Source organism: Myxine glutinosa, chromosome 1, assembly GCF_964187855.1.
Source record: "Myxine glutinosa chromosome 1, kmMyxGlut1.1, whole genome shotgun sequence".
In the NCBI taxonomy this organism is placed as follows: domain Eukaryota; kingdom Metazoa; phylum Chordata; class Myxini; order Myxiniformes; family Myxinidae; genus Myxine; species Myxine glutinosa.
This window is the reverse complement of record NC_136261.1, coordinates 327,342,953-327,370,406: the sequence shown is the minus strand read 5'-3', so window position 1 is coordinate 327,370,406 and position 27,454 is coordinate 327,342,953. Positions and strand designations below refer to the sequence as shown.

General features: G+C 44.8%; 1 protein-coding gene across 12 annotated transcripts in view; it reads right to left on the bottom strand.

Moving 5' to 3' along the window:
• LOC137411652 (uncharacterized) overlaps positions 1-27,454 on the bottom strand; it is a 248,836-nt gene that overhangs the window by 40,522 nt on the left and 180,860 nt on the right. For all 12 annotated transcript variants that reach the window (XR_013621776.1, XR_013621780.1, XR_013621773.1 and 9 more), the window contains 2 exons: positions 10,184-10,292; positions 6,819-7,160 (listed from right to left, as the gene is read on the bottom strand). Coding sequence is in view for 1 of the 12 variants with exons in the window: in XM_068097002.2 (XP_067953103.2) it covers positions 6,819-7,160; positions 10,184-10,292 (451 nt within the window). In the remaining 11 variants the exon portion in view is untranslated. The remainder of the gene's footprint in view (positions 1-6,818; positions 7,161-10,183; positions 10,293-27,454) is intronic.

Here is a 27,454-nt window from a genome sequence, read left to right as displayed (position 1 = left end):
TTCTGCATTGTACGCTATCTGCTCGCTTATCTAGCTATCACCTTATGCACCTGTATTTATCTGAAGTAACACTAATACAATGATTGTTGGTTTTCTCTTTAGATGCTGTTGAGAACGATTACGATTAAACCTACTCTTGGGACAATGTTGTAGATCTGATTCTTACAACAATTAATCGTAATCCTCTCCTAACACGTTCCGCATTGAGATGATGCCCACGCTCCTGCGATTACCCCGCCTCGGGAAAGCACATTAAGCGGAGGACCCGCCGAGCCAGCTCTAGCCACGGAGCGCCAACTACTCTCGCTACCAGCCTGCCACGAAGAGACTAGATGCATTGGATCCCCTCAAGCATTTCGTTCAGGAACTACGCCGTCTGAGCACGTACTGCTCTCCCGAGGCAGGCGTGACGAACTCCAGCAAGACACCTGGAGAACGTTGCCACTGGGAAACGTCCTGCAGCTGAAACCCCGTTGGGTCGACGGACGTGCTCGGAGCCGAAGGTACGAGTCTGGCTGTAACTGCCTCGGTTACGGGAAACGCTGGCGGCTGCTTATGCGAGAATCGGAGTCCTCTTGGATTTGCGTGCCAGGTACGAGATGTGATTTTCTACGTGTGTGCTCACGACGAGCCTGTCTAACGCACCTCACTCTGCCGGCGTATCCGACCACCGCTGGACGGAATCCCTTCTATGCGCGAATCACGCGCTGCACCAATCACGGGCACTACTCTGCGGGGCTGGCGAACCCAATTGCTGCTCGTCGGAATCCCGCCTATGCGTGACTACTCTGGGAGGCCAGCAATCGCCGCTGGCCGGAATCGCCTCAACGCTTGAGGCTCGATTGGTATCCCAGAGGACCCGCCACGGCGTGGAAGGCCGATACGCGCGACTACTCTGCGAGGCCGGCGAACCCCGCTGGCCGGAATCGCCTCAATGCTTGAGGCTCGATTGGCATCACGAGAGGACCCGCCACTGCACGGATGTACAGCTTGTCTGGCGCCGTCATCTCCGTCCTAATTAACGGACAGGCAGCGAGCCTCGCCTGACCGCAGGGAGGCCGATTCTGAGGACATCGTGCGGGATCTACATAGACTCCCAGGCACTCGGGCACTACAGGGGAATGACGTATCAAGCTAGTTATAGATGTACCATAGCATGATGGACACGGATTTCCCATCGACATGGGCAGCCGGTAATGAAGTCCGATGTTTATCCGACATGTTTCTGCCGAACACCCTCCTCTTTGCTCGTGTGTTGACGGGATGGCAACCGAACTGCTGATGCTTTTCCCAAATCTAACTCCTGACAAACGCGGCCCGATAGCTATCAAAAGAGACGCTATTTCGGGATGTGCAATTTATCGCTGCCCAGCGTGCTCACCCACTTGACTCGGCGTGCCCAGCGCTGGTCTAGCCCAGCGCTGGTATCCAGTTGATACCCACCTTTCCAACTCTAGTTTTCCTACATACTCAGTCAACTCTTTCTCCTTCTTTCTCAAATGCACGTCCTCACTTCAGGGACTTTCCCAGATTGTTTTTCACGGTTTTGTTAAAATATTATTGAAATATATTTAAACCTTCCCCTGCAGTGTTTTATTCAGTGATATATTACAACACGCTGTTTTTCTTCCTATTTAAAAGACTTTTTTCAATTTCCTCTTCAATTCGTTCCACTTCAAAAAAAAAATTCAATCTCTTCCAGTCCTTCCTTTCCACATTCTCGAAACTCACCTTCATTCCACCCCTCCTCTGTCGTTTTTCAATGGATCTCTGACATGAAAATCACAATACTTTATTGCACGGTTTGCAATAAATGCTCGTTTGTCATTAAGCATCCACTTTCTAAACTCACCCCTCCCTTTCAATTCTCCCCCCTCTCCCCTCCCCTCCTAAACTCCCCCCTCACCCTTCCCCTCCAAATCTCCCCCAAAAATCTCCCCCATCACCCTCCCCTTCAAAACTGCCACCCCCACCCCTCCCCTTCAAAACTCCCCCTCACCTCTCCCCTCCTAAACCCCGCCTCACCCCTCCCTTTCAATTCTCCACCCTCGCCCCTCCCTTCCTAAACTCCCCCCAAGCCCCTCCCCTCCAAATCTCCCCCTTGCCCCACCTTCAAATCTCCCCCTGCCCTTCTCCTTCAAATAACTCCCCTCCCCTCCCCTTCAAAACTCCCCTCTCACCCCTCCCCTTTGAACCATTCAAAGCTGCCTTCTCCCCACTTCGTCTCCCTTCTATCTCATACCTCCACCTCCTCCAACCTTCTACATTGCACTGCCCACCCCCCCCCCCCCCTCAAACAACCCCTCACTGTGCCTCATCCATTCACCATCAAACGTTTTGTCGTCCTCATCCTTCCCTTTCTCCGAACTCTTCTGCAATCTATGACACACCTTCAACAGCTCTCCCAACCTCCCCCTCTCACCCTTCATCTTACCCTACCCCTCCCCTCCCCTGTCCTGCACCCGATGCTCGCCCTCCCTCTTCCTTAACGGTATGGACCTCAAACATCTCGGGCCTTCGCTCAAACCTGATTGATCTCTCCATAGAGGTTGCTTCTGACAACCCATACATAATCTGCTTAACAGAAACTTTCCTCCTTCAAGATGTTTCTGATTCCTTAATATCTCTTCCTGGTTACTCCCTCCTCTGGTATGATAGACCTGAGCCTCGTCCTGGTGGTGGGGTTGCTATCTTTATCAAAAACTCTCCTCCTCACTCTCCTTGCACTTCCCTCTCTCCACCCCACCCCCAGGAGTACCTCTGGCTACGGCTTCCTCTCCGCTCCCACCTTTTGTTCATATGAGTTCTGTACCGTCCTCCAAACAGTGATGACTCCATTTACATTTCGCTGTCTGACAACATGGACCAGCTTCTATCAACTCATCCAAACTCTCTCTTCCTCATAGGTGGCGACTTCAACTGTCATCAGGCCAGCTGGCTGGGTGTGGGTACCTCTCTCACTAGACATGGCACCTCAGCAAAGGACTTCTGTGACTCACTGGGACTGACACAATCTGTCAATTTCCCAATACGGATCTCAGTCAATGGAGTGTCTTCTCTTCACGACTTGGTTATGACTGACTTCCCTGCAAATGTCTGCTGCTCTTCTTCTGCTCCAATCAGTTCTTCTGATCATTTACTTGTTACAGAGTGGACATCTCTCTGGCCATTCTCAGAGAGCTTCCTCAGTGCCAACGAGTCCGGCATTTCACTCAGGCTGATGGGCACGGTCTTCAGGCAGTCATCAATCATCTGGTCTAGTCTCCCATCTCTACTGCCTCTGACATCAACTCTTTCTGGAAATTCTTCCAAAGCAAACTGCTCTCTCTCATGCACTGATTGATCCCATCTCGTCTTCAGTTGTCTTCCCCTTCCTCCCGTCCATGGTACACTGAATCCTGTGGTGAGGCAGTTGCCCTGAAACAACTTGCAAGTTGGAAACAAGTTGGAAGGATAATCCAACTGAAGGCAATCTCAGTTCCTTTCACAAAGCTCAGAACAAGTGTGTGTCGACTCTCAGGAGAGGCAGGAAGCACAATCTCTCCACTCTCAAGTGTGAACTATCAAACTTGTCTCCTTCCTCCAAATCCTGGTGGCATCTGCTCAAATCTGTTTCTGGTGTTTGTTCCCCCTCCATCCCCTCCCTTACCTCAAATGACTACACAGTTGACTCCGCACGTGACAAAGCCGAATGCCTCCACTCTGTGTTTGCCTCAAAATCGTGTGTCCCAAACTCATCTCTCTCTGTACCCACCTTACCCAGTCGAACCCAGCTGCTCCTGTCCTTCTCTCCCGACAAGGTGGAGAGGTTTCTATGAAACCTCAACTCCGATTCTGCAACTGGACCAGACGGCATCAGCCCACAGGTCCTAAAATCCTGCTCTGCCGCTCTTTCACAACCTCTCTCTATCCTCTTCATCATCTCTTTTGCTCAAGGTCATCTGCTATCAGCTTGGAAATCAGCCAACATTACCGCTTTACACAAAAAAGATGCAAAAACAGATCCTTGCAACTACAGAGCAATCAGCCTGCTCTTAATGATCAGCAAAGTCATGGAATCCATCATTGCTTCGGATATCAAATCCTTCCTCTTCTCCAATGGCTTGATCTCTGATCATCAATTTGGTTTCAGACCAGGTCACTCTACTCTGGACATGCTGTTTCTGCTGTCTAAACAATGGATGGAGGTCCTCAATGTCAAACAGGAAATTAGAGCTGTCTCACTTGATATATCACCATGCCTTCAATAGGGTGTGGCACCCCGCTCTGCTCACCAAACTCTCCTCCTATGGTATCCATGGAAATTTCCACGCATGGCTTGCGGACTTCCTCTCTGGTCGTCATCAACGTGTGGCCCTGAATGGATTTCTCTCATCTCTCCTTCCTGTTCAGGCTGGAGTTCCCCAAGGCAGTATTCTGAGCCCTGTGCTTTTTCTTGTCTTCATCAATGATCTCTCCGACTCTCTGGAAAATCCTCTCTATCTCTTTGCTGATGACTCCACTCTCTGCCGCTCCATACCTCATCCCTCAGATCGGCAGTCCGCAGTCTCCTCACTCTCTGCAGACCTGGTCAAAATCACAGACTGGTCAAACAAGTGGAACATGTCTTTCAATCCTGACAAATCTCGCACTCTCACAATGTCTCTTTGAAAAGACCGTCTGGACAACCCTCCCATCTACTTTCTCACCAATCCTCTCCAAGGAGTTCTGTCACTCAATCTCTTGGGTCTCACAATCTGCCATGATCTTTCCTGGGAAAAACATTTCCAAGCTGGCCTCCAAAGCCAGTCGCCGACTGGGCATTCTCCATTGTGCGAAGTCCTTCCTTGGCACACCTGAGCTCCTCACCACATACAAGGCTTTCATCCACAGCTCAATGGAATACTACTCTCCCCTCTGGGCTGGTGCTCCTGCCTCACACCTCGTTCGGCTTCACGCTGTTGAAACCAAAGTTTTCAGAATCATTGGAATCTCCCGCGATGAAGCCGATTGTGAGGGCCTTTCACTCACTCACCACAGGCAGGTTGGTGGTCTTTCTGACTTCTACCGACTCCTCTGTGGCCTAGCCCCCCCAGCCGTTTCTGTGCTCTGTCCCCCAAGAACGGATATGAATATGGGATGTTCAACTATATTTAAATTATAAACCTTTCATTTACAGGAAATATCTTCTACATCCAGGAAGAACATTTTATCCTTCATATTTACCTCCACCACCAAAGGTGGATGAAGGTATATTTTCACCCCTGTCTCTCTGTCTGTTCGTTTGTGAACAAGATATCTCAAAAAGCTATGGACGGATTCGGACGAAATTTGGCAGAGTGGTAGGGCATGCGACAAGGACGAAATGCTTATATTTTGGTGAAGATTCGGATTCGGATCCGGTTGGTAGAATTTTTGAAGTGATCCTTCACCATTGGGAGATCGGGCAAAAACGATATATAGTAGGATATCTCAAAAAGTTAGGGATGGATTTGGCCGAAACCTGGTGGACAGAATGTGTGTTTTACAAGGACGATTCGATTAGATTTTGGTGAATATCTGATTATGGCTTCGGATATGAGAATTATTTAATTATTTAAGTGATTCGACACCATTGAGTGATGGGTTAAAACCAACATATAGCAAGATATCTAAAAAATTGTTATGGACGGATTTGGACGAAACTTGGTGGACACGTTGTGTGTGCCTTTGTGTTTAATCCTGCCTTTGTGCTCCTGCCTCACACCTTGCTCGGTTTCACGCTGTTGAAACCAAAACTTTCAGAATCATTGGAATCTCCCACCATGAAGCTAACCCTGAGGGCCTTTCATTCATTCACCGCAGGCAGGTTGCTGGTCTTTGTCTTCTCCCGACTCTTCTCCGGCCTTGCTCCCCCAGCTCTGTCTGTGCTCTGTCCCCCAAATATTCCTACAGGTCGCACAAGATCTGCCCAGCAACCCTCTTATGGTTAAAATGCCAAATCGAGACTCTCTGCTCACCGTCACTCTTTCATTCCTCTTTTCTCCCACCTCTGGAACAAACTCCCACACTCTCATCAATCCCACTCCTCCCTCCAGGTCCTTAAAAAAGCTGTACACAATCATCTCTTATCTTCCCCCATCCAAATCCTTGATCTTTTCTACCCCCACTAATTCACTCCTGATCCACTTTTTTGAAATACCAACTTCTTTCCTGGAAATCCGAGCAGTATCCATGTGTTTTATACCTCTCCCACCCCCACCCCCTTTCCCTCACCTCCTCCCCCCAAGCCCTCTCCCTCCCACAGATCTCCTGATGTCCCTGCTCTCTAATGTTGTACTTGTGTGCTTCCACCTCTCTCCCCATCTTGTCTCCCGCTCCCTTTATTGTATGTTTTATGTGTCCGTTTGTTTTTTTGTGATTAACGTTAGCTCTCACACGAGCCTCGACCTTGAATACAAAAAAAAAAAAATGAAGGGTGAATACATTTGATTTGAAAGATTTACCAGTATGTGAGCAGTCTGACTTTGCACTGGAGTGCATTACAACACTGTTCGGAAAAGATTGACTGCACCATAATCCATAAACTAATTAAATCAATCACAAATAGAGTTGAGACAGTTCGCAAGGCAAAAGGAGGTCACACTGATTATTGTAACCCTTTGAACCCCTGCGGCCGATTTACCGGCCGCTATTTAAACATTAATATACCCTGGCGGCCGGTCTACCAGCTACCACATGCTATATTTTTATATTTTTTCATGGTCCAAGGCTAATTTTCTCTTGTTTACAATGTCCAACATTTTGGGGATCGCCTCTGTGAGCCAAGCAAAAATGCGACCGAGGGTCTTGAAGCTCACCTGAATCAGGAGCAACAGTCACTGCTCGAACGGCTCCATCCTGAAGTTTCTTTTTATGTGCCGCTTTGGTGCCTTCAAATGTTGCTTTTTCAGTTTGTGCTGCTCTCACCTTTTTGGCAGCTGTTTGCACTTTTGCACCTGAAGCGTTGGTTACATTGTTAACCCTTCTCACAACAGCTGCAGGTGAAGCTCTTGCTTGCCCTCGGCCCCTCTCCGATTTTCTGGCGGAGACTTCAGCCAGTCTGTCATTTTTCCCAGCGTTAGCTGTTCCCTTCAGCTCTCGCCTCGTTTCTTCTTTCGGTCGATTTTTCCCAACCAATGTTCTTTTTCCTTTGTTACCTGCTGCAACATGAAAAGTCAAAAAGTGAGGAATTTTTTTTTCACTTGAGAGACACACATGAACAATTGTATTTGATTTGTTAATTCTATGCATTATTCAGAGGATTATTTAATTAGTAATCTTTCATTGCAAGCCACTCAAGGACCACTCTCATTTTCTGAAAGACTTGTTGTATCTGGCACAATTGTAGTCTGTGCATTATGGTCATCTGTATGTTTGCATTGCCTGGAGTGGGAGACTAAGAGTACCAGTCAGCCAAAACATACACAAAATACAGTGAATACAGTCAGCCAAAACATACACAAATTACAGGTCCCATTTATACAAAAACTCAAAGATCAAGTGTCGATAGATTGAACAGCAAAGTTATTCGCAAGCGAAATCAAATAACATAAAAAGTGAGATCATAATTCACCATTTAAATTAAACCAGCCAAAAGTGTGAAATGGTTAAAAACAATTCAAAACTTTTGGAGGAGCATTTTTCAGGGTGGCTCAGTCTGGACTCATAAGAAACTCAAATATCATTCACTAGAGCCCAAACCTCCACCAGCATGAACAATTTACGTTTTGTCTCCCAATGATAAGCCGGATATGGATCCTGACCTGAATCAAAATTTAATCAATTCTTCCTTGTCACAGACCAATCATGTCCACCAGTCCTGTCCAATTCCATCCATAATGTTTTGAGATATCGTGGTATGTATCGTTTTGGCCCTATCTCTCTATGGTGAAGAATCACTGAAAATAATTCGAGTTTCTGGATCAAGATCTTCACCAAAACCGAATAGTTTCGTGCTTGTCACACACCCAACATCTCAAACAAATTTCTTCTGCATCTTTCCACAACGTTTTGAAATATCCTGTTCACAGACAAACAGACAGACAAACAGGCAGACAGGGGTGAATACTGAAAACATAACCTCCATCAACCTTCGGTGGTGGAGGTAAATATGGGCTTCATTTTTACCTCCGCCACCAAAGGTGGATGTAGGAATGTTTTCACCCCCATCTCTCAGTCTGTTCGTTTGTGAACAAGATATCTCAAAAAGTCAAAAAGTCGAAAAAACAGGATCAACAACGTTTTGAAATATCCTGTTCACAGACAAACAGACCAACAGACAGATGAAAAATCACTCGTAGAGCAACACTTGGCAAAACAGTACAAAGTCGAATGCCACTCAGTAGAGAATACTTTTGACCTCAAAAATGATTTGTGGTTGAATTCAGTGACCTGATATGCAAATTGTCTTCAAAGTTTAAGTTAATCTGAGAAAATTTACAATTTTAGAAATTTGGCCTGTGTTGACCTTTTGGCCTGTGTTGACCTCAAAAATAGTTGGTGGTTGGTTTCAGTAAGCCGATATGCAAATCTTATTCAGATTTCAAGTCAATCGGTTGAAAATTGAGGATTTTAGAAATCTGTAAAAAGTGGTTGATCTTTGGCCTATGTTGACAATTTGGCCGACATTGATCTCCAAAATAGTCAGTGGTTGAATTCAGGTAGCCGATACGTAAATCCTATTCAAATTTAAAATCAATTGGATGAAAATTGAGGATTTTAGAAATTTAAAAAAGTGGTTGACCTTTGGCCTACGTTGACCTTTTAACCTTTTGACTTCAAAATATACAGGATTTTGTCAACCTTGAGGACGAACTCTACCATTTGGTGAAGTTTTGGGAAGATCGGTTTAAAATTGTGACCTGTAGGCAAGTATAATTGAGCGGACAGACAAACAAACAAACAGATGAAAGATCACTCATGGAGGGACACTGGCAAAAGAGAAGAAAGCAGAATGGCACTCAGCAGAGCATCCTTTTAACCTCACAATTAATTGGTGATTGAATTCAGTTTGGTTGTATGAAAATCCTATTCAAATTTCAAGTGAATTGGATGAAAATTAAGGATTTTAGAAATTTGAAATTGTTGTTGACCTATGGCCTATGCTGATCTCAAAAATAGTTGCTGGTTGAATTCAGTCTGCCGATATGTAAATCATCTTCAAATTTCAAGTCAATCGGATGAAAATTGAGGATTTTAGGAATTTGAAACTGTTGTTGACCTTTGGCTTATTTTGACCTTTTGGCCAATGCTGATCTTAAAACTAATTGGTGGTTGAATTCAGTTTGCTGCTATGTAAATCCCATTCAAATTTCAAGTGAATCGGATGAAAATAGAGTATTTTAGAGAAATTGAAATTGCTGTAGACCTTTTGGCCTATGTTGACCTTATGACCAATACTGATCTCAAAACTAGTTGGTGGTTGAATTCAGTTCGCTGATATGACAATCCTTTTCAAATTTCAAGTCAATCGGATGAAAATTGAGGCTTTTAGAATTTTTTTTAAAGTGGTTGACCTTTGGCCTATGTTGACCTTTTGGTCAATGCTGATCTCAAAAATAGTCGGTGGTTGAATTCAGTTCGCTGATATGTAAATCCTATTCAAATTTCAAATCAATCGAATCAAAATTGAGGATTTTATATATTTCAAAAAAGTAGTTGACCTATGTTGACCTTATGACCTATGTTGGTCTCAAAAATGGTTGGTGGTTGAATTCAGTTCGCTGATTTGAAAGTCATATTCAAATTTCAACTCAATCGGATTAAAATTGAGGATTTTAGAAATCTGAATAAGTGGTTGACCTTTGGGCTTTGTTGGTCTTTTGGCCTATGGTGATCTCAAAAATAGTTGGTGGTTGAATTCAGTTTGTTGATATGTAAATCCTATTCAAATTTCAAGTCAATCAGATGAAAATTGAGGATTTTAGAAATTTGAAATGGTTGTTGACCTTTGGCCTATGTTGACCTTTTGGCCGATGCTGATCTCAAAAATAGTTGCTGGTTGAATTCAGTTTGTTGATATGTAAATCCTATTCAAATTTCAAGTCAATCGGATGAAAATTGAGGATTTTAGAAATTTGAAATGATCGGGGAGGGGCGGGGGGTACCGGGTGCCCCCTGGACCCGCCCCTCATTAGTGTCCCAAATGAACTTAGCCTCCTCTGCGCATCCTTGGTATTCTTACCTTCAATCTTGTGTGATGGAGGACTTGTGATGCGACGAAAGAAGCGTTCATTAATGCAATCAAAGAACCGCCTCAGAGGCCCGCAATGTTTCATGGGCTTCTTCTTGTCCTGCACAGTAAAATAATCAGTTAAATCATCTTGTAAGGTGAAGTTAACAATAAACCAACTTGAAGACCGCGAGGGATGTATTGATTATAGCAGTTTATATATTTTCATAAAATTACATTTTCAGGAGTGGCAGAGTACTTTTGAAGGTGTGTACACGACCTTCAACTTGCTCTGCCAGGGTTTGAATGTCAAACAAGTTATGAAAGGTCACCCTGGTGTTTCGCATGTGGCTTCAGTTGAATGTCAGAATCATTGAAAATTTTCAGAATCATTGGAATCTCCTGCGATGAAGCTAACTCCGAGGGCCTTTCACTCACTCACCTCAGGCAGGTTGGTGGTCTTTCTGTCTTCTGCAGACTCCTCTCCGGCCTTGGTCCCCCAGCTCTCTCTGTGCTCTGTCCCCCAAATATTCCGACAGGTCGCACAAGATCTGCCAGCAACCCTCTTATGGTTAAACTGCCAAAATCAAGACTTTCTGCTCACCTTCACTCCTTCATTCCTCTTTTCTCCCGCCTCTGGAACAAACTCCCCCACTCCCTTCAATCCCACTCCTCCCTCCAGGTCTTTAAAACAGCTGTTCACCACCATCTCTTATCTTCCACCATCCAAAACCTTGATCTTTTCTACCCCCGCTAATTCACCCCAAATACACTTTTTTGAAATTCCAACTTCTTTCCTGGAAGTCCTTGCAGTGTCCATATGTTTTATACCTCTCCCACCTCCCCCCAAGCCCTCTCCCTCCCACAGTTCTCTCGATGTCCCTGCTCTCAAATGTTGTGTTTGTGTCCTTCCCCCTCTCTCCCCATCTTGTCTACCGCTCCCCTTATTTTGTGTTTCACGTGTCGGTTTGACTTTTGTGTGATTAATGTTAGCTCTTTCACGAGCCTCGATCTTGTATCCAAAAAAAACAAAAAACAACGTTACGCCTAGAGCCCCCGTCGGTGAAGTGATGAGTTGACAAAGTGGAAGACGCAAGGCGGCCATCTTGGATTTTGACGTGGCGACCCAATTTTCAATAGCGTTCTTCCTTATGCCGAGATACACTCACACACCAGATTAGAAGTTAGTACTTCGCTTATTAATCCCCTACCGGTGTACACCGGAGGGGACTATAGGTTTGCACGCCGTCCCTCCGTCCGTCAGTCAGTCAGTCAGTCAGTCAGTCAGTCCGTCAATCCGTCACGCAAAGAATCGTTTTCCGGACTTTTTACTGAACCCTTAACGCTAATGCTTTCAAACTTGGTACATGGTTTCCCCATGATAATGTACAGATCAAGTTCGAACTTCACGACGTTTCGATCATTTTAAACAAAGTTATGGCACTTTGAACTTTGGGAATTCTGATAATACTGATGATCCTTAACTCGGTGCCATTTTAAGTTTTAATTTCCTTCAAAAACCCATTTCTCTGCAATAATAGGAACGATTGAGATAAAATTTTCACCGTAGGGGGGACTCGGTCTGGAGAATATTTTAATGGTAATTATGACGTCATAGGTCACGTGGTTCGGCCGCCATATTGTTTTTCGTGAACCACGAAAACCCCTTTTTCTCTGCAACGGCTGAACAGATCGAGGCCAAACTTTGCAGGCAGAATCGCATACCCATAACGAACGAAAAAGTCGGCGAGCATGACGTCATGCGTCACATGGTTTCAGAGTTATGACGTTTTTAAGCAGGAACCTTTAAAACCGAGCCACTCCCTCATCGTTGATCCAATCGAGGGGAAACTTCACAGATCTGTTCAGCATGTCAGTCTACTAAAATGTCCTTTTGGAATTTGCGATAGGGCACGTGGTTTGGCAGATATCGTTAATTAAATGTAAATTTTTTTTAATGGATATCTCTTGTTTATTCTCGAGTTCTCCTCAAGCCGCACCACGCGCCCTCAGCCTCGTCTGCGAACGTCAAAAGCGCGACACAGCGCGCGCTTTCGGGAGGGGCGGAGCCAAGCCGAGCAACATATATATACACATCGATCATTGATCGTGAACTGGGAAATATAATAAATTACTGATATTTAGCGACTCGAAAGGTTCTTTATCAACAACTTATTTTCTCATGCTTCTGCTGACCTGTCTGCAAGGTGTATAAATCGAAGTCCCGAGTGCGAATCACAGGTGAGCCCGTCTTGAGGTAATTTGCGATTGGGAACGATTCAGAACCTGTGGGTAAATAACGCTTGGTAATTTCCCCAACAGTTTTCCGGACGACAGACTGCCGTTAGGGGACATGTATTGCAGCGCAATACTCAGAATGCTTGTTTTTCAAGATATTCCGCTCACAAGGTTCAGACATACATGGCGGCGGCCATCTTGGATTTTGACGTGGCGACCCAATTTTCAATAGCGTTCTTACTTATGCATAGATACACCCACACACCAGATTAGAAGTTAGTAGTTCGTTTATTAGTCCCCTACCGGTGTATACCAGAGGGGACTATAGGTTTGCATGCCGCCCCTCCGTCTGTCAGTCAGTCAGTCTGTCAGTCAGTCCGTCACGCAAAGAACAGTTTTCCCGACCTTTTTTCTAAACTCTTTATGCTAATTATTTCAAACTTGGTACATGGTTTCCTCATGATAAGTTACAGATCAAGTTCGAACTTCACGACGTTTCGGTCATTTTTGACAAACTTATGGCACTTTGTTTATTCTAGAGTTCTCCTCAAGCCGCACCGCGCGTCCTCAGCCTCATCTCGCGAATGTCAAAAGTGCGACACAGCGCACACTTTCGGGAGGGGCGGAGCCAAGCCGAGCAACATATATATACACATCGATCATTGATCGTGAACTGGGAAATATAATAAATTACTGATATTTAGCGACTCGAAAAGTTCTTTATCAACAACTTATTTTCTCATGCTTCTGCTGACCTGTCTGCAAGGTGTATAAATCGAAGTCCCGAGTGCGAATCACAGGTGAGCCCGTCTTGAGGTAATTTGCGATTGGGAACGATTCAGAACCTGTGGGTAAATAACGCTTGGTAATTTCCCCAACAGTTTTCCGGACGACAGACTGCCTTTAGGGGACATGTATTGCAGCGCAATACTCAGAATGCTTGTTTTTCAAGATATTCCGCTCACAAGGTTCAGACATACATGGCGGCGGCCATCTTGGATTTTGACGTGGCGACCCAATTTTCAATAGCGTTCTTACTTATGCATAGATACACCCACACACCAGATTAGAAGTTAGTAGTTCGTTTATTAGTTCCCTACCGGTGTATACCGGAGGGGACTATAGGTTTGCACGCCGCCCCTCCGTCTGTCAGTCAGTCTGTCAGTCCGTCACGCAAAGAACAGTTTTCCCGACCTTTTTTCTAAACTCTTTATGCTAATGATTTCAAACTTGGTACATGGTTTCCTCATGATAAGTTACACATCAAGTTCGAACTTCACGACGTTTCGGTCATTTTTGACAAACTTATGGCACTTTGTTTATTCTAGAGTTCTCCTCAAGCCACACCGCGCGTCCTCAGCCTCGTCTCACGAACGTCAAAAGTGCGACACAGCGCACACTTTCGGGAGGGGCGGAGCCAAGCCGAGCAATATATACATATATATATATATATATATATATATATATATATATATATATATATATATATATATATATATATACACATCGATCGTTGATTGTGAACCGGAAAATATAATAAATTACTGATATTTAGCGACTCGAAAGGTTCTTTATCAACAACTTATTTTCTCATGCTTCTGCTGACCTGTCTGCAAGGTGGATAAATCGAAGTCCCGAGTGCGAATCACAGGTGAGCCCGTCTTGAGGTAATTTGCGATTGGGAACGATTCAGAACCTGTGAGTAAATAACCCTTGGTAATTTCGCCAACAGTTTTCCGGACGACAGACTGCCGTTAGGGGACATGTATTGCAGCGCAATACTCAGAATGCTTGTTTTTCAAGATGTTCCGCTCACAAGGTTCAGACACACATGGCGGCGGCCATCTTGGATTTTGACCTGGCGACCCAATTTTCAATAGCGTTCTTACTTATGCATAGATACACCCACACATCAGATTAGAAGTTAGAAGTTCGTTTGTTAGTCCCCTACCGGTGTGCACCGGAGGGGACTATAGGTTTGCACGCCGTCCGTCAGTCAGTCAGTCAGTCAGTCAGTCAGTCAGTTTGTCAGTCCGTCAGTCTGTCACGCAAAGAACAGTTTTCCGGACTTTTTTTCTAAACGCTTAATGCTAATGATTTCAATCTTGGCATATGGTTTCCTCATGATAAGTTACAGATCCAGTTCGAAATTCTCGACGTTTCGATCATTTTTGACAAAGTTATGGCACTTTGAACTTTGGGAATTCTGATAATTCTGATGATCCTTAACTCAGTGCCATTTTAAGATTTAATTTCCATTAAAAACCCATTTCTCTGCAATAATAGGAACGATTGAGATCAAATTTTCACCGTAGTGGGGACTCGGTCTGTAGAATATTTTAATGGTAATTATGACGTCACAAGTAACGTGGTTCGGCCGCCGTATTGTTTTTCGTGAAACCACGAAAACCCCTTTTTCTCTGCAACGGCTGAACAGATCGAGGCCAAACTTTGCAGGCAAAATCGCATACCCATGACTAACAAAAGTCAGCGAGCATGACGTCATGCATCACATGGTTTCAGAGTTGACGTTTTTAAGCATGAACCTTTAAAACCGAGCCGCTTCCTCATTGTTGATCCAATCGAGGGGAAACTTCACAGATCTGTTCAGCATGTCAGTCTACTAAAATGTCCTTTTGGAATTTGCGATAGGGCACGTGGTTTGGCAGATATCGTTAATTAAATGTAAATATTTAAATGTAAACATTTTAAAAATGGATATCACTTGTTTATTCTCGAGTTCTCCTCAAGCCACACCGTGCGCCCTCAGCCTCGTCTGCGAACGTCAAAAGCGCGACACAGCGCATGCTTTCTGGAGGGGCGGAGCCAAGACGAGCAACATACATATATATACACATCGATCATTGATCGTGAAACAGAAAATATAATAAATTACTGATATTTAGCGACTCGAAAGGTTCTTTATCAACAACTTATTTTCTCATGTTTCTGCTGACCTGTCTGCAAGGTGTATAAATCGAAGTCCCGAGTGCGAATCACAGGTGAGCCTGTCTTGAGGTAATTTGTGATTGGGAACGATTCAGAACCTGTGGGTAAATAACCCATGGTAATTTCCCCAACAGTTTTCCGGACGGCAGACTGCCGGTAGGGGACATGTATTGCAGCGCAATACTCAGAATGCTTGTTTTTCAAGATATTCCGCTCACAATGTTCAGACATACATGGCGGCGGCCATCTTGGATTTTGACGTGGTGACCCAATTTTCAATAGCGTTCTTCCTTATGCCTAGATACACCCACACACCAGATTAGAAGTTAGTACTTCGCTTATTTTTCAAGATATTCCGCTCAAGTTTCAGACATACATGGTGGCGGCCATCTTGGATTTTGACGTGGGTTGCACCCACACACCAGATTAGAATTCGGTCCTTCGCTTACGCACGCACGCATGGACGGACGGACGCACGGACGGAGGGGAAAACCATAGTCCCCCTTTCACTCCGCGGTGCGACGAGGGACAAAAAGGCTGCGATGAATATTCGTTTAAGACTCTCCCTGTACACGTCCTAATTTTATTTTTCCCCATTTCTTTCATCTGATGTCGTTTTTAACACCAAACAACATCATCATTTTTTTGGGGGAATTACGCAAGCATTGCTGTTCCCGTCAGTGAAGCGACGGGTCTTATATGTTAGTAAGTGTTCATTTTAAAGCAGATACATTGTACCATGTAAAACCTCATGTAAAAGGTGAGGCCAGCTGAGGTCCAAGTCGTCTGGGATCCAGTCACCAAAATTTGAGAGAACCTGACATGGCATGCCATACTTTTTGTTTGTGTTTTTTCTATTAATTTGGACATTGAGGTCTGCTGAATGAGAGGTCTGCTCTGCCAGAAACCTTGTGAAAAAAAATTGTGGCCATTTTTGAACATGCAGCCTTTATTTTTTCACCGAAAAATGTGAAAGATGTTTTTTTTCTTAAAATCCTCAGTGGGTTGTGTGGGTTGTCAATAAATGCATCCCAGATACACAGAACACATGTGTTGACAACATCAAGTTGAGAAATACACTTACAAAACCTTTCCAAATGATTTAGAATCATTTTTATGCAAAAGCGCCCCCGATTCTTTTTGCATTTTTTCATTATTTTCATCTTGCTAAAAAAAATTGTGGCCAACGGATCCAGATGTGGTTGAACAGTCAGTTCATTACTGCATGGATGTATCAAGAAAACAGGGCCAAGAGTTCACCATCATCACCTGCGACCAAGAAATCTATGAAGTCGTTCTGGGTCTGCAAAAGAAGAACCCCCAGAAGTATGCCAAACTTATCTTGCGCATGGGTGGCTTGCATATTGCTCAAAATTTCCTGGGAGCAATTGGGCATTTGATGCAGGCCACTGGAATCGAAGACATCATGGTAGAAGCTGATGTCTGTCTCCGTGGAACAGCAAACAAGATCATCAGTGGGAAAGACTCCTACGCAATGCTGCATGCCCACACTATGGTGCATGCAGCCATGTTCGCCCTACACTGGGAAGCATTTGCCAGATGGTTGATCATTGAAGAGAAGGATCTGGAGTGCATGTCTGTGCTTGCCATCAATGTCCAGCTACTCCAAGATGCCCTGTCAGAAAAGGATGTAGAGAAGGCATCTTCTACATGTGCTGATGCAACTGACCAACTGAAAAAGCTGTCACGTTTGATGGCTGAATTTGATGAAGTATGTACGTCACCTGTATGAAGTATGTATGTATGAAGTATGTATGAAGTATGTCCATGGCTAATGTACATGGACATGGTGATGATTCTGAAACGGTTCACACTGAGCATTCAGGCCTGTGGGAGGAACACCTGGCTGAAGTAGAAAAGATGTTACCATACCTTGTAGCTGCTGGCCACTACAAGTATGTATCCTGCCTGCCCCACTACCTCGAAGCAATGAGTAGCCTACCTACACTGGCTCCGAACATCCATAGGGAATTCAAGGATAGGCAGTTCACTGCACGTCAAACAGAAGGTCGTTTCAATGCTGTCTGGACAGACATGGCACTCGAGAAAACCTACAACCATGATACCAAGACAAAACTCTTCACTGGCATCAGTCAGCAGCCAGCGGCCATGGAGAAATACTTGCGAGCTCTGCCAGTTCTGACAGCAGTGTCAGAGCAGACAATGGCTATGGCACACCTGGATATTGATGACACCAAACACCATGAGGACTCCAACAGTCAAGGCACAATGGAGGCTGAAAGTGTTGGGAAAATAATAGATGTCATCAACAACCAGATGATCAATCCATTCACATGTGAAGCACTGGAGCTGGTGAACCTCTCAACAGGCCACAAAGCTGCATCTGCAGACTTGGTGAACAACCGTGAAAAAGGACTGGAGGCACTGGCTGCAGCAAGAAAAACAGACAGTGAGAAAATAGCCCCAATAAATCTTGCCACATTTGCAGCAAAGCCAAAAAAGTCACTGTCCATGACACTCAAAGCCAAGAAGGTCTACGAGGAAGAGAGTGCAGTTGTCCGAAACCTGTACTTTGTGCAGGACTTGGATGAAGACAAGAAGGTGGACGTCTTCAGTCATGAGTGGACAAGTTGCCCAGCCTCCCTGTTTGAGCCAGATCCATCCCTTGACCAAGGTTATGCCATGCGTAAAGGGAACAAGGCCGACTACTTGGCTGCAATCAAGACATCCCTTGGCAGCTCATGGAGGGAAGTGGATAGACTGCCACCATCTGACGAGCCTGTTGGAATGGTCGTAGATGCCATGGCATTCATCCAGCATCACCAACATCTTGGGAGCAGCACCTTCCATGAACTGCAAGTGAAGTACCTGAAGTACCTTCCTGCAGGATGCACACTTATTCTTGGTGGAATCTTCCGTGATCCTGGACGCACTGTCCTGTTGTCAGCAGATTGTCAGGTTGAGCTACCAGAACTGTCCTGTGAAAAGCATGAGGAGGCAGATCCCAGGATGTTTGCCCACATTGCACACTCAGTACAACATCTGCACCACAAACGGGCTGTAGTGGTGGCTACTGACACAGACGTGATCATGATGTGCATATACTGCATCACACACCTGGATAGCCTGCAGGAGCTGTGGGTGAAGAAGATGGATATCTACCTACCTGCTCATGCAATCCCCGAAGCCCTGGCAGTGAAGTATGACGTTGAAGCTGCAGATATTACATCCATGCTCCTCAGCACCTACATACTGACTGGATGTGACACAGTGAGCTATCTCTACAGAAGAGGAAAAAGGCGCGCCTACAAAACTGCCATTGATCACCTGGCAGACTTTCTGCCCCTGTGCAGATACGGTGACCCTGAAGAAAGCCTGGATGTTCAGGAAGATGTGACAGCAGCTAGGCGATACATGGTGTCACTGTATGAGAGGAATGACTTCGGTGGTAATTTGGATGCAATGCGAGCCCATCTCCTTGGTAACATCAAAGGAGACATACGTTGCCTTCCACCTACCGAAGATGCCTTCCAGTTACACCTTCGCCGAGCCCTGTATCAGTTGGCTGTACGCAACCGAGCACACATGTTTCAGCCAACCTACCCTGCTGCCACTGACTTTGGCAGAGAGCTTGTCAATGGTAAGTTGGTGGCAACCATGATGCTGAAGGAGGCAAAACCTGCAGAATTCAAACGCACCAAATACTGTCACTGCAAGAAAAGCATGTGTGCCCGAGGATGCTCCTGTGCGAGAGCCAATGTGAAGTGTGTCATCGCATGTCTCTGCACCGGGGACCCCAACTAGTGTTCAAGGATTGAACTCACACTCGAAGACAGTGACATGCATTACACATTATAAGTTATTTTGTTCAGTGCAATGTTAATTTCATGTGATATTACAGACGTTGTTGCCAGTAATTTTTTATTTTGTTATGTTCAATTATTTTGTTCAGTTAAAGTTTAATTTCATTTTTTCCACATACTGCTCACTAATCTATAGTAGACCATCTATTTATGAAAAAGTACTTAAAAAAAAACTTTGGATGGCATTTTCTGTTAAAAGCAGGCATCCATGCTGGAACACTTGGTTGGTGTGTGTGGAAAATTATGTGGGTGGATGCCACCCTGGATTTTGACCTTGAAGGTCATTTTCAAGGTCAAATGGACCTAAAACATGCAAAAATGGGTATATCGTTAGCCTATTTTTCATAACAGTTTCTGTTGCACTTAGAAATTTATAACCTTATTAGATCAATTGCCCATAGGATGTAGAAGAATATGTGAGTCGATTCCACCCTCAATGTTGACCTTGAAGGTACTTTTCAAGGTCAAATCGACCAAAAAGTGCTAAAAATGGGTATTTTCGAGCCTATATTTTATATTACAATAACTTTCTGTTGAATGTAGAAACAGGCATCTGCATTGCATCAATTGCCTGTAGGTTGGGAACAAATGAGTGGTTGGATGTAACCCTGGTTTTTTTTACCTTCAAGGTCAATTTCTAGGTCAATTGACCCCTTAAAATAGAAAAAAAATGGATATTTTCTCGCCTATGTTTTGACAGCATTTTCTGTTGTGTGTAGTAACAGGCATCCATGTTGAATGCTTGGGGTGTGTGGAAAGCTTGTGAAAAAGTGGTGTTCTTTGTCAGACCTGAAGATATAAACACAGTGATATCATTATAAATAAATAATTATAAATGAATAATCGTGAATTTATACTTTAATTGCACAAAGGTATCACATAATTTTGTATGAAAAAATGTGAAAGAAAATATTGTCTCAAAATGTTTGTCAAATGTGTTGTGTAAAGTAATTAATATTTGCTTTGCTTCCCCTTTTCAGCATCCTGCCTTTGCAGTTGAGCCCTGGTTGACGCGATGGAGCCAGTGGCCATACTCAAGCGGAAAAGTGGACAGAGAGTCACAGAATCTGCATCATGCTTTTTCTGTGAGAACACTACGCCAGTTGCTGACCTTCGCACAGGGTCATCTCAAGGGAAAAAGAGAGCTAAAGTGGTTGCAGTGGAGCGGAGAAAACTGTGTGATAGAAGCAACGTGGACATCATAGAAAGACTCGAGGCTCTATCTGAATCAGACTTTGAAGGATTAGAAGTCAAGTGGCACAAGACATGCTACAGTGTATTTACATCTGACTCCAAGCTCTCCAGACTGAGAAAACAACGTCTGGCATCTAGTACCAGTACTGATGTTCAGGCAGGCCCTTCCAGCAGTACTGCATTACAACCGACATGACGCAGCTCCTTACCTGCTGTTGGCTGGAAGAAATGCATCTTTTGCCAGCAGCAAAGCAAGGTACCACTTCACAGAGTGACCATGCTGGGGAAGTCAACAGAAATAACTGAATATGCCAAATCGGATCTGGTAATGAGGACACGACTGGCAGGGGTTAGTGACTTGATTGCAGCCGAGGGATGCTACCATCTACCTTGCTGGGTTGCTTTTGAGCGAAGATGCAAAAGGCAGAAAGCAACATTAACATCACAAAGAGCAGACAGAGACTGGTGCATGGGCAGGCTATGTATGGACTTAACCAGAGGATTGTCCCAGGGTCATGTATACGACATGGGGAAAGTATGGGTCCGGTATGAGAGCATCTGCAGGGAAGAGGGTGCACAGGTGCCTCTGAGGTACAAGAGACGATCAACGTTCTATGAAGAAGTCCAACAGTCAGTCGGATCGAAAGCCAGCTACGTCCGACCCCTCTCTCAAGGGCACTTGCTGATGTATCCTGGTGAGCAATCAGATATCATCATTTCGAAACATCTCACAAAGTCATCTCAACATTCCATGTTCTTATCTGATTCGGAGTCTACAGGAGATGAAGGAGAATACAGCGAAAGAATAGGCTTCCAAGAGAACAACATCTTCCAAGACATGGTGCACGTTGCGCTCCAAATAAAGCGAGACCTTCTTGACACCCCAGGACATCCCAGCATGTGGCAAGGAATTGATGAGGAGCATGTGGCACAGGTGATCCCAGATAGCCTCTACTTGTTCCTCCGGCTCCTGTTTGGAGGCACCGATGTCGTGAATGAGGGTCTGGTGGATGATGGCGACATCAGGCGGAAAGTTTGTAGCATAGCTCAGGACATTGTGTATGCAGTGTCCAACAGTCGGAAACTGACACCAAAGCACATTGGGCTGGGGATGGCTCTTCACCAAGCTACACGATCTGAGGCTCTGCTAGATCTTTTCCATGCCGCCAACCATACCATTGGCATGGACACGGTCAGACGAATCGACACCTCCATAGCAGAGGGTATTCTCGACAAGTTTGCCATGAATGGCAATGTCTACATCCCAGATAACATTGCCATGGGGAGGATGGTCCACGATTCCTGTGACAACATTGACATCCTTGAAGCCACACTGGGTGGAAAGAATACCTTTCACTGTACACAGATGATGGTGTGGCAGAGAGGACCAGCACCATCAGATGACAGTCCAACAGAAAGGGGGATCGTGAGGTCCAGGGCAATCAAATCTGATGCTCTGAAAGCATTTCAAGCTATTGATCAGGCTCGACTACCATCTGGCCAGAGACCCTCACCCTCCTTCAGTGAAGCTAACAAGATAGACATAGATGGCTGGTTCGACAATGACAAAGAAAGGCCGGAGGCAAGGTTGAAAGCCTTTGCGTGGGTGGTTTCCCGCTTTCATGATGAGGTTCATGCAGTTCCAGCATGGAGGGCCTTCAATGAGGCAACCAGTCTCACTGACCCACCCGCAACTACAGCGGGTATGCTGCCAACACCACCGTCATCAATCGGTTTGCCAGCATTTCAGATCACCTTGGCCTGAAGCATACAATCATCACTGCAGATCAACCATTGTACAGCCAGGGCAAGGAGCTGGTATGGGCCAACCCAGAGTTTGATAACGTCATTTTCGTGATGGGGGGCCTACACATCTGCTTCAACTTCCTGAAGGCCATTGGGCAACATATGGAGAATGCTGGTCTCGATGATTTGTGGACTGAATCCGGCGTGTATGCCACAAACACCACTGAGACCATGATGGAGGGAAAAGCATACTACCGTGCTGTCCGGGGTCACAGGCTGACCTATGAAGCACTTTGGCATATCCTGTGGCCACAGTTTGAGATGCGGTTGGTAGAAAATGGTCATGCCGATGATGCTAAATTCAAGCAACTGGCCCAGCTGGTGTCTCAGAAGTTCAGACAGAAAGACGGTAACCGGGACGATCTCAACACGGCCGTGTACAAGCTATCACAAGTTATAGGAGGTACCAACATCCAAGACCTCCTGGAAGAATTTTCTGCGCAATATGCAGAGAACTCAAACTACAGATTCTGGTTGACATACATGAAGATGGTGGAGGTCTTGTTAGACTTCATCCGAGCTGAAAGGGATGGCAACTGGAACCTGCACCTGGGGGCATTCGCTGGAATGCTACCGTGGCTCATAATATATGACCACACCAACTATGCACGATGGGGCCCAGTCTACTTGGCTGACATGAAGGGGCTAGAGAAGACAGCACCAGAAGTACATGCAGAATTTCTCAAAGGAAACTTTGTGGTGAAGAGAAGTCAATGGCATTTCAACCAGGTCCCAGCTGATCAAGCCACAGAGTGGATCAACAGAACATGCAAGATGCACAACGGCATTATTGGCATCACCAGAAACGACCAGGCCAGGGACAAGTTCTGCATCACATGGTCAGAGCGCTCACGTATCTCCCACGAGACGAGGTGTCTCTTTGACCTTGAAGACGATGAGGAAGAGACTACATTTGTACGCTCAGAAACTCGTCCATCCAGCATGACGCGTGATGCTGATGATGTCAAGAAGCTGATGACACAGCTAGTCAGATTCGATGTGTTGAAGATGAAGGCATCAATGGCTTCTGATACAACAGAAGATGTAGAAGAATCAGAGATGACTGCCAGGGCCTCACTTGTCTCTTTGGCAACCAATGACATCGCCCCTTGTGAAGTGGAGACTGATCTGTTGACCGCACAAGACAGAGGGAAGCAGATGGTGATCAACAATGTCAAGCAACGGCTGATTGATGAAACAGGCAAGTTTCATGATGTCCTCAAGAAGAACAACTCGAAGACGTTTGCGGACCTATGCAAAGCAAACGTGTCCACAAGGCAGTGTGTGCAGTCGACCATCAAAGCTGACCGAAAGCTGATGCAGCGGCTGCTGAATGCCGTAAATGCTGGCCGGATAGTAGAGATGCTAGAGGTTCTAAGACATGAGCTTTCTCCAGTGCCGCTGGCATTGGCTAAGCCAGGGGGCGTGATGAACTCCACACCAAAGGCAGAGCTGATTAATATTCTGTCAGCTACAATAGAAATTCCTTCTGAAATTCCAGATGCTGACATGAAGGCATGCGTCCTGATCGATGGCCATGCCCTCATCTAAGCGATGGGAAAGCCTCATGGGTGCCACACATTTGGTGACTATGCTGCCGTCTTCCAGCAGTCAGTGACGAGGCACTTTGGTCAGCACACAACAAGGGTGGACATTGTGTTTGACCACTACGTTGGACTCCACTCTACAAAGGCAGCTACAAGATCCAAGAGACTTGGGAAGAAGAAGCCCATACAGAAGATCATTAATGGTCCGCAAGTCCCACTCCCGCAGGTCTGGAACCAGTTTGTTGCATTGGATGAGAACAAGGCCAGCCTTGCACGCTTTCTTTCAGAATCCCTCATGAAAAGTGCGAAGGAGCTGCCACAAAGATACGAGCTGGTCGTAGGAGGCGGTTTCGCTGATGTCAAAGATGCAAGATCAACCAGGAGAGATGACGTCAGACTCCATGGAAACCACGAAGAAGCAGACACAAGGCTGATCCTACATGGATGCGAGGCAGTTGCTGCAGGCTATGAAAGAGTGCTGGTGATCTGCAGAGACACTGATGTCATGGTACTCTTGGTGCACTTCCTGACGCCGAAGGCATGCCAGGTATGGATGGTTTCAGGCACTGCTAAGAAGCGGAAGTGTTATCCACTGCACACCATATCGGAGAATCTTCCACAGCATTTGAAAGAGAACGTGGTCAGCTTCCATGCTCTCACTGGGTGCGATACGTCATCATCCTTCACGGGCCATGGGAAACAATCATGCTGGAAAACCTTCCAGAAACAGCCAAATCTTGTCAGTGGGGTTGGGCGTGATGGAACCCTGGAGAACGTTAAGCGGTTCGTTTGCCACCTATATGGCACTGCAGAGCAACCCACCATTGATTACGCTCGGCTACATCTGTTTGCTAAAGGCAAGAATGGCCTTGAAATGCTGCCCCCAACGAAAGATGCCCTGGAGCTACACATAGCTCATGCTAACTACCAGGCCAAGATATGGTTACAGGCAGACCAGAAGAACATCATAGTCCCCTCTCCAAGTGAAACACCAGGATGGAAGCTGGAGTCTGGTAATCTGGACCAGGCTGCCATCTGTTCCAGGTGCCTGCATCCAACTTGTCACCTGTGGATGCAAATCAAAGTGCAGAACTGCTCGTTGCAGCTGTTATAGACAGGACCTCAAGTGCACCACTGCCTGTGGCTGTGACGCCATTTACTGCTGCAATCCTGCAGGCCAGTGAACACTTAAACATTTGCAGGATATCAAGCACATCAAATCATGCCCAAAGACACTTGTGTATTCACCTATTAGTATAGTTAGTGAGAAAATGCCTATTTTAAACATTATTCTTTGTTCAATTTGACCTTGAAAATGACCTTCAAGGTCAAAATCCAGGGTGACATCCACCCTCATATTTTTGGCCATCCCACAGGCAATTGATTTAGTATGGATGCCTGCTTGGACATGCAACAGAAAATGCTGTAAAAAATAACAGAGAAAATACCTGTTTTTACCCTTTTTTGGTATATTTGACCTTGAAAATGACCTTCAAGGTCAAAATCCAGGGTGGCATCCACCCACATTTTTTTCCACATCCCCCAAGCAATTGATCCAGCATGGATGCCTGCTTTTAACAGGAAATGCCACCCAAATATTTTTTGTGTGACTTGGCTGGTCCACTACTATTCAAATTCAGCTGCGTAACGATCATTGTTTTGTTGGCTTGTCATCCTGTGTACATTTTGTTTAAAAAATCATTTTGCTGTTTTGTATTTCTTGTGTTACAAGTATTTTCTTTGGGGGCACAGGGTTCTGTTAAAATTAAAAAGATGCCTTGGCCAGGATGTTTAATAAAATGGACATAAACTACCATGATGCTAAATATCCGGTATGTCTCTAGGATTTTTTAGCGTAAGGGTAATAAAATCACCACAGATCCATTGATTTTGGTTTGATTTTCAGAATGTTTACTGTCGAATGACTATAATGTTTGGTGAAAAGAATGACACATTGGCTGATGTCATAACTCAGGGCATAGTTGATTACTAATGAAGTAAAGATGAAAATAATGAAAAAATACAAAACGAATCGGGGGCGCTTTTGCGTAAAAATGATTCTAAATCATTTGGAAAGGTTTTGTAAGTGTATTTCTCAACTCGATGTTGTCAACACATGTGTTCTGTGTATCTGGGATGCATTTATTGACAGCCCACACAACCCACTGAGGATTTTAAGAAAAAAAACATCTTTCACATTTTTCGGTCAAAAAATAAAGGCTGCATGTTCAAAAATGGGCACAACTTTTTTTCGCAAGGTTTTCGGCAGAGCAGACCTCTCATTCAGCGGATCTTAATGTCCAAATTAATAGAAAAAACACAAACAAAAAGTAGAGCATGCCATGTCAGATCCAACCCATTTTATTGAGCTTTTGAGCCTGTGGATCCCTGACTATATCAAACTAATGGGGGGGGGGGGAGGGGGGGCAAGTGGACACCTGTAGGATTTTCATGATGAGAAGGTGCCACCTATTTTAATTCATTATCGAGGTGCCAAAGTACATGAAAATGCATGTTGCCATTTTGGGAAGTGTGGCAGACGGCAGCCATCTTGGATTTCAAAATGGCCGATGTTTTGCCACTATTTTTCACTTGGTTAGTTTCAATGAAAGTATTTTACCTCAATTTTGAAAGCAAAATAATAGGTTTTCATTGTTGTTTACACTTCAAAATCAATGTAAGTAATATTTTGTTCAAATTACAAACGATATCACCCATCCTGAAATTAGAAATGGCCGCCAAAAAGTTAAAAATTGCATTAAAAGTTAAGGGCCATGGTCCGATCAACAGCTTCATCCTAACATTGACCCCCAGATTTAACCGCACGTGGTATAAATTTTGATAAGAGAAGAAAGCTGCTATTCTTCTCATTGACCCTGTGAAATTGTAGTGCTGCAAGATGTTTAGTTTGGATTTTGTACGCCAAAACTTGCTTACTATTGGTCAACCAATTAGTTGAACCACAGTATTCTATGGGGCTTGCAAATGCACATTTTTAGCTCTCTTGTCAAAACGATTGAAATACCAGCATGAAACTTCACAGGTGGGGTCGAGGGTCAAAGCCATTCAATCAATGTGAAAACTGCATGTGATCAAATCGGACCATCCCCCTTTAAATATTGTGGTAACATGTGTTATCTAAAAACGATACCTATCTCAAACTTTTTTTGCACAGTCAGACACTCACCAAAGCAACTGGTACTCAGATACACACCTTACCTCGTATATAAAACGATAAACACAGTCACTTCTATGGACTTAATTTGCAGACTTTAACTTTACAAGCTACAATATTTAAATATCCATTTCAGAGGATAACAAATTTATGAGGTGCAGTATCATGCACTCGCAGTACCAGCACACACCCCACATAGCCCAGACACAATAGCCACACCCACATCTACTATACACACCTTGCAACTGCATGTCCAACAGCAGGAGCGTGTTTCAAATGTTCACCAAGAAAAATGCCACGGTAGCGGCAGAAAGGGCCATGTTATTAACACAACAGTTGTGGGTTATATAGATTACAGTAGATCTTCGCTCAGTTCTGTAAGTAAACCTTACTTCACGGATGTCGGGATTCCTCTAAATTGTCCTTGTTGAGTGTTATGAAGAGCATTAGCGACTGTTTAAAAAGCTAAGCAGACGTGTTTGTGGTTTATGAAATTTTTACTTTCTGAAGAAGCCATTGCTCCCACGGA